This window comes from Mustela nivalis (assembly GCF_964662115.1).
Source record: "Mustela nivalis genome assembly, chromosome: 6".
NCBI lineage: Eukaryota > Metazoa > Chordata > Mammalia > Carnivora > Mustelidae > Mustela > Mustela nivalis.
In genome coordinates, this window is record NC_139025.1 from 29,450,186 (window position 1) to 29,471,610 (window position 21,425).

Consider the following 21,425-nt stretch of genomic DNA (forward strand, 5'->3'; position numbering starts at 1 on the left):
CCCTTTAATTGTCATTGCATTTTCTAGATCTTCATGTTGCCTCCATAATTCTCCTTGGACAGCTGGGGCTGTTGACATCAGGAGAGTAACAGAGTCTGAGTGGTTCACAAAATAAAGGAGAAATGGCCAGCATCCTGAGCTTTTCTGCCTTCAAGGGATGAAGCCACATTGGAATAACACCCAAAGAAACAGAGCTCTACCCATGTTTCCAGCTTGATCAGGGGAAGGAGCAGGAGCTGAGTTTCTCAATATACCTGGAACCTTATACATCCGTCTACTAAGCAGCATAGAAGCAGAAAACAAACAAAGAACTCAGGCCTATTCTTAGGATATAAATTTCACTTTCAAGATGAACCCCAAAACTGCTTCTAAATACTTCATACTGAGGGTTCAGCATTTTTAAAGTGAGAGTTTGGGATTTGCTAGAACAGATGTTCTGTGAATTCAGATAAGGACTAAGGAGTAACACAGGCTGTGAAATGAGCAAACTCATGGTTCAACAAGGCCACAAAAAGGGGGGTTAAATTAAAAGGGGGATTAAGCGCAAACTAAAATAAACCTAGGGAAAAAGTTAAGAATATGCTCGCTTCTCTGAATCCATGTAAGAAATGCAGTTTGAACAAGAGGAGGATGAGGGAGAGAAATGCCAGGGTCAACGTAAGGGGATTAAGAGAAGGCTGCCTGCCAGGGATGGGTTGTCCCTTTTGAAAATGTGACAATCATTTCCGGAAGTCACACATGCAGTAAGCATCTAGTCAAAACCCCCTCCCCGCCCTAGCTCTGGAGCCTCAGAAGCAGCCGCCTGCAGTCTCTCTGCCATTTCTCATTTGATAACCATTGTGGAAGGTTTCCATACTTATTCATACACGCCCCCTTCCCCTCACAGAGAGATTCTGAAGAGCCATCAAGCCTCCTCCTTGCAGGAACCGGCAAAGATGGGAGGGTGAGACTCTAAGGGGAGGAATCAAGAGTGAGTCAACAATCTCCTGTCTCCTGGCCCCTCTCATGGTCAATGCCTGCCACCTCCTGCTTCCCAAGCTGGGGAAGGCCCACATGGAGGCTGTAGAGGTTCCCGAAACCACCTTCCTCCAAGGTAGCCAAGTCCCAGATTTATTTATTTATTTTTTTAAGATTTTATGTATTTATTTGACAGACAGAGATCACAAGTAGGCAGAGTGGCTGGCAGAGAGAGGGCAGGAAGCAGGCTCCCCACTGAGCTGAGAGCCCGATGCGGGGCTCAATCCCAGGACCCTGAGATCATGACCTGAGCCGAAGACAGAGGCTTAAACCCACTGAGCCACCCAGGCGCCCTGTCCCAGATTTAAAATAAAAAAAAATTAAAAAGTTCAAAAGAGACGTCACCTTCCAGTCACTTACAAGTTATTTAATTCTCTTTCTTCTTATAGCTAATTTGGTTTAAAACAAATTTATAAACAAAAGGATCAAGGAATTGCTGAAGAAAAGAAAAAAAGGCTAACTCTGGCTTACAAACAGTTTTGTCACTGATTACTGGCTAATGCTAGGGTTCTTAGAAGAAACAGAATGAGAATCCGAAAGACCAATAGTGATGGCCAAGAACAGTGGCCAAGGACTGAGAGGAGACAATTTTCCTACTTAAAATGTACCCACTGGTGCACAAATATCTACTGAGGTTACTAAAAGGAATGGAGTGTCTCCATTAAATTGGCAAATGAGACTTGTTTGTCTGGTTCTCTTTTACGGGAAGAATCTGTTCCAAACTTTACTCATCCTTGAGTTTTCCTCCCATCCCCCAGCCTACGAAGGAGGACATCAAGGGCCATACTTCTCTCCTGAGTAGACGCGGGCTTTCCGAGTGAGGGTGTAGGTTTTTGTGTTTGCTCCTTTCCGGAGAGGGTCGTCCAGAGGTGACTGGCAGGGTGGATCCTCCAGAGGGTTCCAGTAGCTCTGTTCACACATACCCCGCAACAAGATCTCCGCCAACTGCCTGGCTATTGTCTGGGAACACAAAGGAGCAAAGGCATAGCTGTGAGTCCATTCTGTATCATTCCTTCACTCATTTGCTCATTTGGTTAATATTTTCCAGTCATCACTTTGTGCTAGGCACTATCCCAAGACTCATGATTAAAGATTTTTACTTCTCCGATGAACATTTTACTACAAAAAAGGAGAGAAAATACACTAAGGTATTTGAACCATTAAAAAAAAAAAAAGTCTATGCCCTTCGAGCCATCCTGCCTCTGTGATATTCTGAAACAACCGAAACTTTTAGTTTAGCTCTTTTCCAAAAGCTCTTATCATAGGTTAATTGCAAAATATTTCATCACCTCCCAACAGATAACCCAAACTTGGCACAATGCTGGTGCTCAACCTAGAAGACGTTACTCCTGAAGGGGAGGAAAAAAAAGCTCTTCATTGCTGATAAGATGGTATCCAGTGTAGATTTCGGAAATGCCTTCCCTCTTTGAAGTGCCAAGGGCCAGTCCCATGGTGGCCCCGTCCTGGGACTCAGCGCCCTGTTCTTAGTGCACTCTGGGCCTTCCAGCCCAAAGGCTACTGCTGGCCTGTGCAAAAGAGAAAGCAAAGTGGCAAGTATGGCTACTGATCAAGAAAGACCTCTTTGCAATGCTGCATAGGTATCTCTTTCCTCCCTGAGAAAACCCAGACATATCTGGATCTTGTCATCCTAAGTTAGACAACGACTACTATGCTTTTCGAGCTCTCTGCAGTAGAACAGTGCCTCGTCTGATGAATGGGAGGAGGGGGGTATGTGACATCTAGAAATATTTTGTTAGCATATCAGTTTACTTACCTCATAATCTTCCAGTGATAAAGAATAGAAGTAAAAACAAACAGATAAACAAACCCCCCACAAAATCTCCCTGAGAACAGAAGCAGGTGTACCTCAACGTGGCCCGTGCTACCCCACGATCAGCCAAAGGTGGCAAAATAAAACTTCAACCATCAGGTTTTTCCATAAGGTTTTTATGTTCTTTGGAAACACGCAGGCAAAGAATGCTGATCTTCCCTGAGAGTGAGACTTTTTAAATAAATATGTTCTAGAAGAGAACTTTGCTAGGTTTTCATCCACGTGAAATCGCCTAAAACACCACCAGGAAACTTAAATGCAACCAAATCACTAGCTTAGTGGCTTCCGATAACCACTGGGGAAAGGCAAATTTTCCTGATTATTCCCAAGTAAGACCCACTGGCTTTAATGTCTATAAAAATGTGAAATTAAGTGCACTCCTATCATCCCCAACTGAGCCATCTGTAAAGATCTCATAAGAATACAATTTTCAGAACCTAAACAGTACCTGCACTGTTTTCTTAAACCTTCCATTATAGTTTCATTTCAATCTCCCTGCAGTCATATAAGCTAATGACTTCTGCTGGAAGCATCAACGGGCAAAAATAACCTCGACTCCCTACAGTCGAGAAAAAAAAAATGTCAAAGGTAAAAAAATGAACAAGGAGCTTCATTTTCTGAATATACCTGCCATGGACAGGGATTCTAAAGTTACAAAAATCTCTGCCCTCCACAGTCTGCTTGTCCACTATGCGACAGCTTGTGCTAGATCTCACTTTACTTCCGGGTATTAATCTTCCAGAGAGACTTTTAAAATGAGGTTTTGATGTGATTGCGTATTTTAAATGTGTCACTCTACCACTGCACTAACCAAGGAAGGCTGTCTGGTTGTGTGCACTGAGAGCTCACATGAAGTTCAGAACAGGAGATGAATATGAGAAATGACCAGCACAGTCACCAATAGTGATCAGACCTTTTACTTCTTATACTTGGGTTTTATATGCTTGCCATTGAAATGCTTACAAAGTGTTGGCAACAGATAAGATCAGAAGGAAAGGAAGGGAGCCAGAAAGAAGTCAAACCTTAATATATAAACTTGGTCATTAAATCTGTTTAGTTATGTATTTTCTTAATTGTGGTAAAATTTACCTAACCTAAAATTCACCATTTTAACCATTTTAATGTATAACCCAATGGCACTTAGTACATTCACAGTACTTGGCAACCATCACCTCACCCTGGTTCCAGAATATCACCCCAAGAGGAAGCCCTATACTCTTCAGTGGTCATTTTCCAATCCCTCCTTCCATACCCCAGGAACAACTAACCTGCTTTCTGTCTCTGCAGATTTGCCCATTGGGGACATTTCCTATCAACGGAATCCTATAATACGGGGCCTTTTGTGACTGGCTTTTTCACTTAGCATCAAGAGGTCAAGGTTGACCCATGTAGGGCGCCTGGGTGGCTCAGTGGGTTAAGCTGCTGCCTTCGGCTCAGGTCATGATCTCAGGGTCCTGGGATCGAGTCCTGCATCGGGCTCTCTGCTCAGCAGGGAGCCTGCTTCCTCCTCTCTCTCTCTCTCTGCCTGCCTCTCTACTTGTGATCTCTCTCAGTCAAATAAATAAATAAAAAATCTTTAAAAAAAAAAAAAGGTTGACCCATGTAGTAGCCTGGGTCAGTGTGTTATTCCTTTTTGTGGCTAAATAATACTCTATTGTGTGGACGTACCACATTTTGTTTATCTCGTCATCAACTGATAGAAATTCGGAATGTTTCCATCTTCTGGCTAGCATAAACAGTGCCGCTACAGACATTCATGTACAATGTTTGTTTCTAACACCCACTTTCAGTTCATTGAAGTATTTGTCTAAGTTGCTGTAAATGGACTTGTAAATCCTTCTCAGCTATGGTCTCACCGCCTGACAGAGTTTACAAGGTAAATTTTTCACTTCCTAAGAGCATCATAAATTTGCAATGATCAACTAATCTCGAAGGAATCACAGAGTTGTGAGCAGCATTAACTTGACAAGCTTTCTGATGGCTACTGTAGACCAAGATACCAGTGATCAAGGCCCATGAAGTACTTCTCAGCTAGGGAAGGCAAACAATTCCCCATGGAAACGAGAAGAGAAGATTGTTGGATTCTGCCCCAAACCTACTCAGCTGGCATTTCTGAGGTCAGGAAAAGGGATGTGCATTTGTTCAAAGTTCCTCAGATAATTCTGATGCACACCTTCTGCTGAGCACGCAAGGAACTGTAAGCAGTTCAACCTAGGTCACCTGAGACTCATCAACCAAGACCAAAGGCCTACTTACTTGTACCGCAAGTCCAACAGAGAGAGGAAGTGACTCCCCTCATGTCAACATCAACCAGTTAACAGCTGAAAATGTGCAGGGGCAACTCCAGTCTACCCAGCCTTCTTCAGAAGCCTCCTCACAGCATGTCTCAGAAAAAAGAAAATAATAATTGAAGAAACTTATCTCACTTCCTGACATGTCTTTATTCAGAATCTCCCCTCACAGAATTTTTAGAAGTTAAAGTACATTGATCCAAATAACAGAAACCTTAGGCAATAATGGAAGATATTCTCTAATTCTGTGAAAAGTAGTGTTGATGTAAGCAGCAGGTAGATGGCCCACAGAGTAGTCAATGCACTCACACCTTCTAACAGGGCAAAACCCATTAATCACTATAATAAAATATATATGCTTTTGAATCAACAACATGGACAAATGCTCCACATTTAAGCAATTCTGAAAGATTGGCTTTTTAATCAGCTTTTAAAACAATGATAAGAACACGAGCCAATATCATCGATTACTTTAATTGTGCTTCAAAGACTTAAAAAGAGCTGTTCATGCTGACCAGACAAGAAGTATCATGAAATGTTGTTAGTAGGTCAATTTGAGAGAAAAGACACTTGGCAACAATTTTTACCCATATTTTTTCAGAGGTTTTTTTGCCTTAAAGAACTCCACAAATCAAAATGTCTGGTTTGAACTTCTTAAGGCACACCCAAATCATATCGGGTATATAAATAAATACCAAAGACCAAGTGAGGTCTTGGGGGAAGGGTGAGGGAGTGTAAAGTTGCTCCTTTGTCTCGCCCCCATGAGTTCCAGGAAAGCCTATTGATTCGTCATCTGGCCCCATGAGTCGGATATCTGCATCCCCAAACCCTGAAGACACCAAAATGAAGAAACAGCCTCACTTCCTATAACAGGAGTCACTGAGCCTGGCCTAGCTTTAAACTCTCTGGCAACACTGAAAGGGGTCATGACAATGGGAAAACGATGGCGCTAGAGAGAAGACCCAAGAAGGTGGACTCTTCCATGGGGCTGTTGTGTCAGTTGTGACACGTGGTATTTGCTTCATCTCTGGTGAGCACCAGGACTTCACCCAGACAGCCCTTGGCAGAACAGCCATAGAGGGATCAGCGATCACCTCTCCAGCCAGGAAAAGTTCAAGGGTTTCAAAAGGCAAGAGAGAACCTAAATCAACAACACAGCCAAACTGCTGATGAGCCATGTTCTCTAGCTAGCTTTTGTTTCTCCTCTAAGTTTTAGCATCACTATACTTAGTCTAACAACTAGGTACTCTTCAGGATCCAATCTGCTCTGCTCTGGCTGGGTTTTGGTGTGAAATCATCAGCGTACAGCCAACCCCTTCACCACCCTGGCAACTGGAAGGGCTTATAATCTCCCTGCCATGAGGGATGCCGTTCTTTTGTTTCAAGAGGTAGTACGACCGATCAGTACATAAAAAGATGCTCAATGTCAATAGTCATTAGGGAAATCTAAATTAAAACCACAATGAGACAGCACTTCATATATACTAGAAGGACGAGACCAAAAAGACAGGCAATAACAAGTGTTGTCAAGAATATGGAGAAATCAGGAGTGCCTGGATGGCTCAGTGGGTTAAAGCCTCTGCCTTCAGCTCAGCTCATGGTCCCAGGATCCTGGGATCGAGCCCCACATCAGGATCTCTGCTCAGCAGGGAGCCTGCTTCCCTCTCTCTCTCTGCCTGCCTCTCTGCCTACTTGTGATCTCTGTCAAATAAATAAATAAATAACCTTAAAAAAAAAAAAAAAGAATACGGAGAAATCGGAGCCCTCCTAACTGCTGGTGGGGATACAAACTGGTACAGCTGCTTTGGAGAATTGTCTGGCGATTTCTCCAAATGTTGAATGTACAGCCTGCCCACCTAAAACTTGTCCACGTGTCCACTTAAAAACTTACGTAAGAATGTCCATAGCAGCAATATTTACAATAGCCAACAAGTGGGAACAATCCACGTGTCCATCAACTGAGGAACAAATGCAAACAATGTGTTCTGTCCCTGCAGTAGGATAGTATCTGGTCACAAAAAAGGAGTGACGTGCTGATCCATGCTCCAACGCAGGTGAACCTTGAAAATACCACACTAGGTAAAGCAGGTCGGTCACAACAAGACCACCTAGTATATAATTCCATGTATATGAAATGTCCAAAATGGGCAAATCCATAAAAACAAAACACAGATGAGCAGTTGCCAGAGGCTGAGGGTAAAGGGGAGAATGGGGAGTGACTATTGAGAGGTATGGGGTTTCTTTTTGGGGATGAGAATGTTCTGAAATTAAATATTAGTGATGACTGAATAATGTGGTTAGTACACTAAAAACCGCGGACTTTAAAAGGGTGAACTGTGAACTGTGTGGTGTGGAAACTGTATCTCAACAAAGTATATACATATATATGTATATATGTGTATACACACACATACACACACACATACACACACACATACATACATGTATGTGAAGGGGGAGAGGCAGGAGGGAGGGGGAGGGAGGGGAGGAGAGAGGACGCCTAAAGTGCCCTTCCGGCCTCAATCAAATTACCCATCACACTCACCATTCGCAGGTTTTGTGTTGTTCTTGTTTCTACTGCTCTGAGGATCTCTCTGAATCTCCCGACTCCTCTCGTCAAGTTCCTGTGTGCACACAGAGTTTGACAGGGTTTCCATCTGGCGTGCATTAATATTAAATATTTTATACACATATTTCAATGCATTTTGTCTACATAAAAGCTGTTGGCTAGATTTTAAGCAAACAATTATTCTGCACATGTCTGTCCATCTTTGCTTGACTCTGAAAAATTTGGCCTGGGATTGCTGGTCTTTTGTGCTTCCACAATCAAATTTTCTTAAGGAGAAAAAAAAAATCCGAACATCAGTTCTGAAGCCAAGGAAGGAAGGAAGAAAGAAGAGAAAGAGAAAGAAAGAAAAAGAAAGAAGGAAGGAAAAAGGAAAAAAGCAAGGGAGGAAGGAAGGAAGGAAGAAGGGAAGGGGGGAGGGAAAGGGGAGGGGAGGGGGAGGGGAGGGGAGGGAAAGGAAGAGAAAGAAAGGGGAAAGAGAAGGGAAGGGGAGAGAGGAAGGCAAGGGAGGGGGAAAGGAAGAGAGAGAGATAGATGTAAGGCATCTAGCAGAATCTACCCTCAACCTCCCAATGGCTCCATAGTTTTCCTGCTCTACTGAGTGGTGCTGAAATCTGTTTTCACTTAAAAGGTGGGGGCGAGAGAGTGCGGGAATATCCACAAGGCACAGAATGCGGTGTGCTAAAGCCTTCCTGTAACTTGCCATTTTTATGGTCAGGACAAAGATAACAGGCATGAAAACTGAGGGGCTCCACCATGCAATCACTCTGCATCTCTGAGAACCTAAATTACTGCCCCAAAAAAGCCACCAAGCCAACGCTGCCCTCCCCACTCTGCCCGGACAAGAAGCAGCAAGTGGTCAAGGCCCCTTTTGCAAGCAAATGCATGAGGACTGGAGCCCTGAGCGGTGCGACTCTGATGGGAACACGTCTCCTCTCACTGCCCCACACTTCACCGAGACACGTTTGGTGACACATTTCCATCAAGGACAGGTAATTATTTAGTGACACCCTGGGCACTGTATCCAGCAGTCCTCCCTGCAAAGCTGTGCCCGGCCCATTCGGCTGGGAACACTTCCCAGCCAGTCCCTTTACATTGAGCGCTGCCACCACCTATGACATAACTCGGTGATATTTATAACTGCTCATTAGAACACATCTCATCTTTCCAAAAAGCCGCAGAGCGGGTCAGCCGGTGCGGACCTGTCAGCCAGCCTCTGCGGGCTGTGGCAGGCGCTCTAGGCATTTGGCTTTCTTCTTGGATGACATTTTCAATCGCGCAAAGGTACTGAATCAAACTGAACGTGGGCTCTGTATGCTACAAGCACCCACAAGGGCTATTAATTTGTATCTTCTCCCTACACGGCATCCCAGGACTCTCGTTCACAAGAACAGCCCCGGAACTTTAAGATAACAGTTTACTGGCGAGAGCCCATCAGTTCTCCTGTGTTCCTCTCACCCACACATTTCAGATGGTATCAGATCAGAAGCTTCACAGTGGCATAAAAAGACACTGGTGCTTGGGACTCCAAGCAGTGCTACAGGGACTCTAACAGAGCCGTGAATGCAAATTAGGTCATGGGCCCCAGGACACGCGAGCCACTCTGCTTTCCCTTTCGTTTGTTTTTATGGGATCCATGCTCATGGGCAACAAAGTATGTTTGCTCTGGATGGAAGCGCAGCTCTCCTAAGTGATGGGGGGAAGGAAATAGCTCTAACTCACCCGGGGGGCGGGGCGTGGATACAGTGGTCGAATTTCATTCCAGAACCACGGACTAAGCTCCTACCCTGTGTACACAGAACAGCAGTCTTGACTGTATGACACAGGGGTGGGAGGGACTGAGGGAACGTAACTGGAGACCCAGGTTCACAGGACTGTTTCACCAGGTGGCTATCAGCTCTGAAAAGGCAGCATCAAATCTAAATAGGATAAGCCGGGGTCGGCTGCAAGATAGGAGCTGGTCATCCGCACTGTCTCTCGCGCCCTCCTGGCAGAATGAGATACTGATCCAGTTACGAAAGCCCAGAATTTTCTGGCTATCCACAAGAGCCAATGCAGACTAGCTCCTTATGACACAGAAGTGGAATGCCTTGCTCAGTTCACCAACCCAGTGAGAGAGTGAGCTGGAAGCTTTCTACTAGATTCTGTCGCCTTCCTGGGCAAGAGAAACTAAACTGGCTCTAAAACTGAACTGCAGCTCTAGAAGAAGGAACAAAATTAGAATACAAGAGCTCAGGTCTCTGACTTAATCATTTGTATGCAAATTACCTCATATATACCTAACACACATTTTATGCATTCCAGTGATCACGGCTAATGAGATGCTCCCAGGAAGTGCCTCAAAATTGGAAAGAAGACCCATCGGCCCAGGTGAAGCAGGCCGGTGTCGAGGGTCCTGCCTCAGCTGCCTTAGAAGAGAAAGGATGGCTGGAGAAATCAACTCCCCTCTGCGGGCCGGGTGGCTCTCCCGCGCGTGACCGAGGCCCCCTGCTGGACAACTCGAGGAAGTGCCCGGACTCACGGAGGCGCCGCGCGGGAGGAGGTGGTCAGCCACTGGGGGCTTATTCCCAAGGCCCGGTAGTGGCCTTGAAGCAAATATTGTTTTTCGCAACTGTTTTCAGATTATTCTGGAGAGAGCCTAGGATTCAGCATCAAATTCTTCAAGCTCTGGGAGGTCCTGCTTGTAAACAGTAACCCTCAGGGGCTGACACCTCGCCAAGCAAACAACAGGGAGCCCTCAGGAACCACCACAGATCAGTCTGACAGCAGCAAAAAGCCGCTGGAGGGGAAAGATTTTAAATATTAGAAAGAACAGGAAGGAAGTTTCCCAAATGCAAAAACATCTCATTTTCAGCAACTCCTATACCATTCATACATTTTTTTAATCACCTAATTTTATTCAGTCAATCATTTCTACTATTGCCATGAGAGCAGAAAAAAAATTTTTTTTAAGCTGGACAGATAGGGACGCCTGGGTGGCTCAGTTCGTTAAGTGGCTGCCGTCAGCTCAGGTCGTGATCCCAGGGTCCTGGGATCGAGTCCCACATCCGGCTCCCGGCTCAGCAGGGAGCCTGCTTCTCCCTCCCACTCTTGCCTGCTGCTTTCTCTGCTTGTACTCTCCCTCTCTGTTAAATGAATAAATCAAACCTTTAAAAAAAAAAAAAAAGCTGGACAGATAATCATGATAAAAAGGAACAAAATGGGGAAATTAACATATAAGAATTATATTCTAAGTGCTATGAAAGACTCCAATTTGAGGGAAATAAAAGCCACATGATTGCTTTCATGTCTCTAAACTATTAGTTCATTCCTAAAACGTTGAGGTCGTTAAATATCCAGAATGAACTGTTGCTTAAAAACTCCACTTCAAAATGAAGACAAGGGAGCCAGGGACTCTCCTCGGTTTTGAGGGTTTCCACAAACCCTTCACATTAGGTCATTTATTCCATTTCAACATTCCTGACTGAGCGAGCGCAATGATGTCAGAATGCATTATGGCAAACTATTCTCAAAAACGAATGTTCCTGCCAGCCAATGAACAGCGGGCACTTTGGCAGGCTGTCAGAACATGGGGTTCACCTCCCGCATCTTGCTTGGGGAAGCTTCCCGAGCTGGGTGCGTGTCCTTCCGTGTGGAATGGTTCCCAACGGCTCAGCCATTACCAGGGAGAAAGGAAGGGCCCTTGAGCACCAGCTGCCTGTTAGTCTGATGAGCAGGCACAGCCCTGTTTTCCCTTACCAGCCCCTCTTTCTGTCCCCTACCCTGCAGCGGGAGCTCAGGCCAGTCCCACCGCTTTGCTCAGGCCATCTACTGCTCTGTCTTGACAGGAAAGCCCACCCACTTTTCACAGGGACACATTTGACTCCTGGTGACCTATCTGCACTTTTTCTTCCCTCCTCCTTTTTCATCAGGTTTCATCATCTTCCTTCCTCCTTCCAGGTCTCATCTGCTGGCCCTCAGGTCAAGGCAAAAGCATGACTTCCTGAGGACACAGAGGGAGGCCGACTCGGTAGCACTTGGCCTCCCTCCTGACTTGGAGGCCCTGCCTGTAAGCAGGATTTCTGAAGGCGGGTCAAGTCCAGGGTGGGGCCTGTTCTGTGACTCTGAACCACATTCAGAGCTCTTTAACACTGTCACCTGTGACTCTGTACCACCAAACCAATGGGAAGCTGTATCAGGAGGGAGGCCAGAGCTCCAAAATCAGAATCAAAATGGAAAAGTGGGACTGGGAGAAACTCAGAGACTTAGAGAACCATTTCGCCTCGTGATGGGTGGCTACTCGGCTCAATCCACTTTTTTGGTTGTCATTTCTCCTTTCATTTCTTGGGACTAGGCTGGGAAGAGACAACTCTTCTCCTTAACTTGTCCTTCCAGATTATTTTCTGACCTCGGAGTGTGGCCTAGGCTACCAACGCATTTAAATTCAATATCAACCATCACTGCCATGCTAACTCAAATGTCAGAGGTGAATAAAATGTTTGGCAAACTCTGGATAGCGAGGACAAGGCATTTTTTCTCCTTCCCAGTGGTTTAGAAATTATACTTAGAAAAGATCAGTTACAAAATGAGTCAACACCAGAGATGTCTCAGAGCCTAGAAATCGTGTGGCATTTCCCAGGTCCCTTTGTACCAACGAGCACTCTGAAGCTCTTAAGCAGCAGGTCATTTCAACAGCTACTAAGCGCTATTGTACATCAGGTTCCAGGCTCATCCGCGAAGACATACTGGTGAGCAAAGGACACCATTCCACCTCAGGGAGCCCGGAGAGCTTCACACCCCTCACCCCCATAAACACATGGGCACCATGTGGACTAAGATCTGTGTTTTGCTCATCGACATATCCCAAGCCCCTCCAACAGAGCCTGGCATACAGCAAGTGCTCAACATACACTCGTTGAATGGATTTCAGAATGACAGTGAGTTGAAATAACCAAGACCAACAAGGGGGCACATTTTCTACCTGTTCCTTGTCCTCGTTCTCACTGTACTGGATTGGGTAGCCCGGCAAAGCAGAACATGTCACATGTGCCCTCGGGGGCACCGCAACATGGGTCCTGTGGGGGCAGGGACCCACACGCCTGACCAAGTGACACAGCTGGGCAGGCTCTGCCTGACAGCATGGAGAGGGCTGCAGGGATCATAAGGATTTTGAAGCCCTTTTAAAAAAACTTCCAGACATTTCAGGGTAGCTTTCCTGCCCGTGTGCCTTTATACGTGCTCCTTTTTGTCTGAGGTGGCCTGGGGGAAGGGGACTGTTAGTGACCCTTCCAGACCCGGGTCAAAGGTCACCCTAGGGAATGGCTTCCCAGCTTCCCTAGGAAAACACAGGTGCTCAAAATACATGCAACCTAGAATGCTTTCTAGGTGCTCCCAACAAGCTTGCATGTATTTTGAGCAACACACTGATTTTCATTTGTTTTGATGTCTGTTAGCCCACCAAACGGTGATCACCTTGGGAGCAGTGGCCCTCTTTGTCCCAAGGGCTGCACAGAGCCAACCAGGCACCCAGTGACACCTAGGAAGCTGGTGCCCTCAAAAAGAGACGAGAGCGAGGGCCATCTTATATTCTGAAGTCTCCCCCCACCTCCCTGCTGAAGTGAAGAGTTTTCTCAGTTACAAACAGGATGCCTAAAGCAGACACTTCTTACTTCACAAGACCCACCCCAGTGGAACGCTAGCCACTTCAACATGACCCCAGAAAGCCAGAAATAAACCCTGCTGCTCCAGGTCACTTGCTCTGAGTTCTCAGGCTGGAAAACTGCTTCCCCTTCATTTACATAACCTCAGTGGCACCTATCTGGAAAAAGTCTGAAATCAAAACCAGAGATCCAGATCTGGAAAGTAGAAGAAAAAGGCATCCTTCTCAGTCCAAAGGGCACTTCTGGCCGGCGCTCAGGGAGCTGTTTTTCCCAGAAGGGCCTCCAGCTTCTTGCTCTGTATGTGCTCTTCGCCTCGTATCCAATGACATGCATTTATGGACACAGATGGCCCACTGGAGTCAGAGGTCAGGGATCAAACCCACAACCTTGGCCTCAATAGCAAAGGACCCCATCTGATCCACCGAGCAAGCCAGCTGCCGCCTAGATATGGAGACGGAGGGTGTGACAACTCTCCACGCTGGGATGTGAACAAGCCGGCGAAGCTTCCGGAAGCCTCATTTCAAACCTAATGAGAGCTGTACTAGGCTTAACAACATTTTTTGTGACTACATCAGCAACTGAGGATTCCCCGTGACAAAGGCAGAGCAGAGGAGACACTCTGGTCAGCTGGCCAGGCAGCCGGCAGCACGCTGAGCGGGTGCCGTGTACCAGGCCATGTCCTGGGCAGCAGAGGTTCAAATCCAACAAGGCAGACAGAACTGTCTTGGTGTCAGGACAGGGACATGCAGACTGGTCCTTCTGACGGGGCATGCTAGAAGCCCAGATGCAAGCCCGACTCCGAAAATGAACCTCCCTGCCTCCCTCAACGACCTGGTCCCTGACATTCGTCCAGACCCCAGCTCCCTGATGAAACAACAGAGTACAGGAAGCCTTGCCTCCTCCCATGTCCCTCTTCTCCAACCTTTGGGAACGGGTTAAAGGATATCAATCCTCATTCCAGCAAACTATCCAAAGAGCCTACTGTGCACCAGGAAAGGGCCCTGAGGGTACAGTCATGAACCAGCACGAGCCAGGCTATCACCACGCTCAACGTCACCCCGGAAGCCAAACAGTCCCTAGCACGGAGCTGGGCTGCTCGGTCTGATGACACCTATGCTGGACAACCCAGAGCTTGTCTGCTGTGGAAGGCCTGGAGATCCCTACACTTATCTATACACTGACACCAGGAGACACAAAACAGAACGTGGACCCTGGAGCCAGCTGGGATGGGCTCAAGCCCCAGCTTCACACTCACTAGTTGTTGACCTTGGGCGAGGGCCTGTGTCTCAGCATCCTCATCTGTAAAATGGTGATGACAAGAGCACCTGGGTGGCCCAGTGGGTTAAGCCTCTGCCTTCGGCTCGGGTCATGATCTCAGGGTCCTGGGATCGAGCCCCGCATCGGGCTCTCTGCTCAGCAGGGAGCCTGCTTCCCCCTCTCTCTCTGCTTGCCTCTCTGCCTCCTTGTGATCTCTCTCTCTGCCAAATAAATAAATAAAATCTATAAAATAAAATAAAATAAAATAAAATAAAATAAAATAAAGTAAAATAAAATGCGTCCCCCTTGTAGACTGGTCCTAGGAATTAAATGAGTTAATGCATGAAGTACTTTTAAGTGTTCACCTGTATTACTACTATTCCCCTCAAAACTCTGCCTTTGCTCTGAACTGTTTTGGAATTCTGGTATCTACCTTCCAGTCCATTTACAGAATAAATATCCGTTTTACTGCTTTGGTGACATTTAATTTTGGAGGGGAAAAAAAAAAGGTATTCCCCAGTTTGATTCATTCATTGACTTTATTATTTACTGAAAGCCTGCCATGTTCTCAAAGACAAAAGATAGCAGCCGATGTCACAGGAGGGTAATAGAAGCTCCTTCTCTGGGGCTCTGTGGTTACTCTGCCAGGAAAGGATGGTGACATCGCCTAAGAGGGCAGGTGCCCCCACGGAGGAGCGCAGAGTCTCCACCGAAGGCCAGAGTAGGGGGCAGGACAAAGGCAACACTGAGAAGTTGAGGAACTGAATCCTTCTTGTTCTAGCTCCGTTAATACAGCCAACTTCCAGAGATTGTTGTGGAATCAACTGACAAGGGTCAGGCCAAACTCAAAACTGTTATTGGGCGTCTGAGCCACAAAAGATAGTTTAGTGGCTCAAACCAATAATTTGGGCAGTTGAACTACTAAGGTTTTGTAAGTGTGTAACACAAAGCTGACCAGACAGAAGCTTAGCACTGACATAATTTCCTTCCACTGAGGGAAGTGTTTGCTCCAGATCCTGCCCAGGCTAGAAGGAATCCATATTTAGCAGGAACAGAACAGGAGTGGCCAGGGCTCCAAATGACTTGCTTCCTAAGAAGGGACATAACTGCACGTGACACTGGAGCATCAGGCCAACTTACTATTCATTTTATAAGTCACTATAAAGGTAGTAGAAAGACAATCTAAAAGGTAGAGATGGTCTGCTAACAGTAGGACTTCAAACATTAATGGACACTAAGCGGCAAAGTCACATAGATAAAAGGATTTCTGATCTCTTCACCCCATCGGCTGTGCTCTGGAGAGGGCAAAAGGCAGGAACAACATCAAGGGGAGGACAGTCCTTGCAAATGTACCAAAGTTCTTGAGCTAAACGTTAAGTACAAGGATCAGAGTGCATGTTCACTTCTATTTCAATTAGCAAAAAACAGAACTACATTTCCAAAATAGCATCTGGGGACAATATTTCAAAAGCTATGACAAGTGAGAAAAAAATCCAAAGGACTCAGTTTAAAAAAAAAAAAGACCTTAAAATGTACAGGGGTCACCGGTCCAAATGCCTCCAGGAGCCAAACAGGCAGCAACGTGGGTAGGGAGGGACAGTGGGCCCAGGGAATAGCAGCAGCTGCGGGGGACAGGGGACCGTGCTCAGGCCCAAGGCCAGTCTAAGGAGTCCTGTCCAAAACCAGGCCAGATGCACTCAGTAGTGGGCTCAGCCATTACATCGGCAAATAAAAGCCTCCAATATTTTCTTGGGGGAATAAAGCACCACAGTATGGCTCGGCTTGAGGCAGCCTGGTGCTGTTTGGGATTCTTGTACATCCTCGTGAGTCATGCCAGATAATTTTCTTGGGCCTGGGAGAGGCTAATCAGAAAAGAGAAAAGGGCAAAGGTTGAGAGTGATCATGAGAAGAAGAGGAGGAAAGGAGAATGGAATGTGAGACATCTGGAACCACATGGAAGGGAAGACAACTCCAGATGCTAGGCATGCACAGAGAGAACTAAGGACTTGGGCAATGGGCTTCACCCTGCTGGGCCTATTTCCTCATCTATGAAATGGGACTGTCCCCACTCCTGATGCCCCAGTAAGACGACACTTGGAAAGCTCCTGGCCCAGGGCTCAGAATCATGTTGACCCTCCCATTCCCTTACCTCCCCATGGCCTCCCACCACCTGGCCCTCTACTCCACAGGGAAACATTCACTGGGCAAGAGCCAAAAGCAGCTGGTGGTGTGTTTGTGTGGCTCTGGTTTAGCAGAAAATGCTGCAAAATCATAACTATTTTATACCCTGTCAAAATTATCTTTTCAAACAACAAGTGTTTATTTAGCACCTACTAGAGTTTAATATGTAGGGAAACAGGCTTAGGATATTAGGTACCATGCCCATGGTCACCATCTAGCCCACAGACAGAAGAGCTGGGATTTGAATTTGATTCCAGGGCACGGAAAAGCTGAAGACGACCCCTGTGGTGCGGGAGCCAGGGACAAACTGGAAACTGTGACTATTTCCCATGACATGAAAACAGAGGCAGGAGAGGAGCCAGAAAGGCCGGGAGCAGACAGGGCCAGATCAAGGGTCCACCTGGATGCGCTTGTTCCTGAAGAAGGGGTGGGATTCAGGGTCCTCCCAAGAGGGGTGGACGACAAAGGGACAGCAGAGAATTTCTGCTGAGCGGTCTGAGCAGACACAGAACTCTTAAGTAAGACAGTGTCAGACAAAGAGACTCACTGACAATACCAAAGTGGGTCTATCCACGCTCATTACGTTATAAATTCAGTCCTCTCCTCCTACAGCGCCTCATGTATCTGGCCCTTCCCAGTCAGAATTCACAAACAATCACCTCAGATGGTGAGCTCAATTGTACCTTTGGACCACCTACAGAAAACAAGCTTTGCCAAGTGCCAAGAGCAGGACAAGTGTCACTACGAGGAGCATATGTAGTTTGCTCAGGGGGATAAGCTATTCCCAAGCCCCTCGAAGCCATTCAGAAAACCACTGGCAAGATCACTAAAACATATTTCGCTCCCTGATCAAGAGAGCCCCCCTAAGAATTTTGACTCCTTCAGGACAGAGACTGGGTCCTCATGTGCCCCATGTAAAAGACCCAGCAGCACACGCGCTACTCACGGGGCCACTGTGAGGATAACATGAGGCGACAGTAAATATGAGTGAAGGTGAGCCATCACTGTCAGCTGAGGTGACACTAACTGGTTCCATGCCGCCCTCCAACCTGCTATTCCAAATGGTTCTCCCACCAACCTAGTGAGGCACACAGGACTTCAGTATCTTCCACTGATTGGGGGGAAACGGAGTCCCTGAGAGAGAAAGGGAAAGGCTTGCTAATTGGGCCTGTAAGGAGCGGCCTCTTGATTCCCAGCATGGGGACCCCTCCCCTGGCCTCCGCTGGGCAGTGTTCTACCTCATTTTTCACTGTCCTCCCCATACACGGAAAGCCACATGAAACAAATCTATCACCTGGGTAATTCTTAGGAGACAAACACCCTTGTAACTACCACCTAGGTTTAAAAAAGACGATTGTCGATATCCTCATCCCAATTAACAGGCTCCCCTGTCCACCCGAAAGTAACTGCTACCCTGACTTTTGGAATGATCGCTTTATTCCATTTTCTTATGGCTTTATCACTCGCGTGTACATGCCGACACCAGAGTTCAGTTTGGCCACTTTCATCCTTCCTGAAGGAGGTTTTCAAATCTCTTCATCTGCAGGTGCCCCTTCTAGCTCTTTCTTTTCCTTACAATTTATCTGTTAAAGAATCTGAACTGCTTGACCTGTAGCATTTCCCTTGGATAGAAAAATCATAGTTTCATATATTCCTCTGTCCTCTGTTTCTTTCACTTGACAGCTGGATTTCAAGGCTTGACCAGTCCAGGTTCAGTCCCTTTGCTCAAGATTTTGCCAGTGGTACGTTCTTCTATAAGGATCTTCATCATTTCTTGCTGTCACTGTTTTTTTGCGGGGGGGGGGGGGGGGCGGGGCAGCGAGGTGCCAGTTGCCCATGATGCTCGGTGGTTAGATACATTAATTCGCTGTGAGTTACAAAATGGTGACATTTCAATATAGAATGTCTCCCTGTAGTTTTCATTCATTAGCTGGAATAATCTTACAGAAAGGTGGCTTCTTTCATCTAATATTTGGTTCTCTAGTTCTTTTTATTTACTTTGTTAGATACGGATTTAGAACTCATGAATTTAAACATATCTGATGAGGTTATTGCAATTTTTATCCTTCTTGAAATTCAAATTGTCCCATATTTGGCCTCAATTCTTTTACCGTGATCCTAGAAATCTTTTGAGCTTCCTTGCTATCTGGTATGTAAAGATGTTCCAAGTTCATCTTATTCATCTCTTATTCCAGAACTGGAATGAGGTTTCTTTTATTGGTAAATGATACTTCAGGATCACAGCCATGGCACTAGGGATGTTCACTGGTATTGGGTCAGTCCCTGAGATGGAGCTCTCTCTCTCTCTCTCTGTCCTTCCCTCCCTCCTTCTCTCCATGCACCCATATATATACATTTACATACACACACATGCACACACGTACCTATGCAAACACACACAATTACCTCATGATTTCCATTGTTTCCAGTATTTCCAATTTAATCATTTGAATTCAGGACTGACAGTTTGTTTCTGATTTCTCCTATCTCTTTTAAGATTGTATTTATTTATTTGACAGAGAGAGATCACAAGTAGGCAGAGTAGGCAGAGATTCCCTGCTGAGCAGAGAGCCCGATGTGGGGCTCCATCCCAGGACCCTGAGATCATGACCTGAGTGAGCCACCCAGGCACCCTGATTTCTTCTATCTTAAATCTATTTTGCCTTTCTCCCACACCAAGAATCCTGGTTCTCAAGGACACAGGGGATAATACTTAGAACATTCCATAAGTATTCATTTGCTTTATACAATGTCATGTAAAAGCATTTCAGAAATGCAATGCTAATAATACCACCATCATTATGATTACTGAAATGTTAAAAATTTATTTTCTGCATGTGCTATCAGCATTCTCCTTCCATTTTTAAATGTATGATTGTACTCTATCTGTTATGAGACACACAGAAAACAGAAAAGCATGACCTGCAGTGAGAAAAGAAGACAATCAATAAAAGCTCACTTCAAATGGGCCCACATGTTGGATTTAGCAAAGACTTCAAAGAAGATAAAAGTACGATCAAAGATTTAACAGAAACTATATAGAAGACTTTTTTCAAGATCAGATGACGATGATTCAAAAAATGGGGACTCTCAATAGTGAAATAGAAATGATAGAAACTAGCCAAATGGAGATTTTTAGAATTAAAAGTCTAAGTACAATGAAAAATCCCCTAACTGGCTCAACAGCAGCTCTGAGATGGCAGAAAAAACAATGATCTTAAAGATATACGAATAAAAATTATCCAGTCCAAAGAACAGAAAGAAAAAGGACTGAAGAAATACAGACACATAATTATAAAACTGCTAAAAGACAAAAGAAAAAAATCTTCAAAGTAACAACCAAATTAATCACATACAAGGGAACAATAAGAAGATTGACAGCAACTTTTCATGAGACATAGAGGAAGATACACTCAAGGTACTCAAAGAAAAGAAACAGTCACCAAGAATTCTATATATAATAAAACTGTCATCATGGGGGCGCCTGGGTGGCTCAGTGGGTTGGGCCACTGCCTTCGGCTCGGGTCATAATCTTGGGGTGCTGGGATCGAGTCCCGCATCGGGCTCTCTGCTCAGCGGGGAGCCTGCTTCCTTCTGTCTCTCTCTGCCTGCCTCTCCATCTACTTGTGATTTCTCTCTGTCAAATAAATAAAATCTTAAAAAAAAAAAAAAAACTATCATCATGAGTGAATGAAGGCAAATAAAGATGTTCCCAGATAAACAAACAGGTGAAAGAATTCATAGCTAGCAGACATGCCCAATATGAAATTTTAAAGGAAGTCCATCAGACTGCAAGGAAATGACAACAGAGGGTAATTTGAATCCAGAGTAAAAAATTAGTTAGAGTATCAGAAATGTAAATATGTGGATAAATATAAAATATTGTATAAATACATTTTAAATCATTTCAAGTTCTATAAAAATAAGATTGTTATGAGGGAATATTTCCTGCACTGTTGTGTTTCTAACATATAGAGACATTAATAGCACAAAGAAGAGAGGAAATAAAGCTCTATTAAAGCCAAGTTGTATATTTTACTAAAATTAAGTCAGTATGAACCTGAAGTACTCTGCGATAATTTAAAATGTACATGATAATTCATAGAGAAACCACCGTAAATATTTTAAAAAGACAGCTAAAAAAAAAAAATCAACAGAATTAAAATGTAATAATAAAAAGTATTTGTTCAAAAAGATGCCAGACATACAGAAAACAGAGCAAGATGGCAGACAAAAATCTGATCATATTAATAGTTCCATTAAATGTGAATGGATTAAATATGCCAGTCAAAAGGCAAATATTTTTATGTGCTATCTACAAGAAATATAAAAGAGAGGTATTTTGCTCCAAAGACATATATAGTTTGAAAATAGAAAGATAAAGAAGATATACCTCTGTAAACTAACTACAGGATAGCTGGTGTAGCTGTATTAGGATCAAGTAAGACAGTCCTTAAGTGATGAAACATTACCAGAGACAAGGAAGCATTTATGAAGAACCTACAGCTAACATCAGGTCATGGTGAAAGACCAAATGCTTTCTTCTTAAGATCAGGCAGGAATAAGATAAAGATGTCTGCTCCTGCCACCTCTCTTCAACTCTGTATTGGAGATTCTTGCCAGTGCACTAAGATAATAAAAGA

General features: G+C 45.0%; 1 protein-coding gene across 6 annotated transcripts in view; it reads right to left on the bottom strand.

Moving 5' to 3' along the window:
- The window catches only part of TTC7B (tetratricopeptide repeat domain 7B), a 244,048-nt gene that overhangs the window by 130,457 nt on the left and 92,166 nt on the right, over window positions 1-21,425 (bottom strand). For all 6 annotated transcript variants that reach the window (XM_082733934.1, XM_082733932.1, XM_082733930.1 and 3 more), the window contains 2 exons: window positions 7,685-7,763; window positions 1,805-1,977 (listed from right to left, as the gene is read on the bottom strand). In XM_082733934.1, the coding sequence (XP_082590060.1) occupies window positions 1,805-1,977; window positions 7,685-7,763 (252 nt within the window). The remainder of the gene's footprint in view (window positions 1-1,804; window positions 1,978-7,684; window positions 7,764-21,425) is intronic.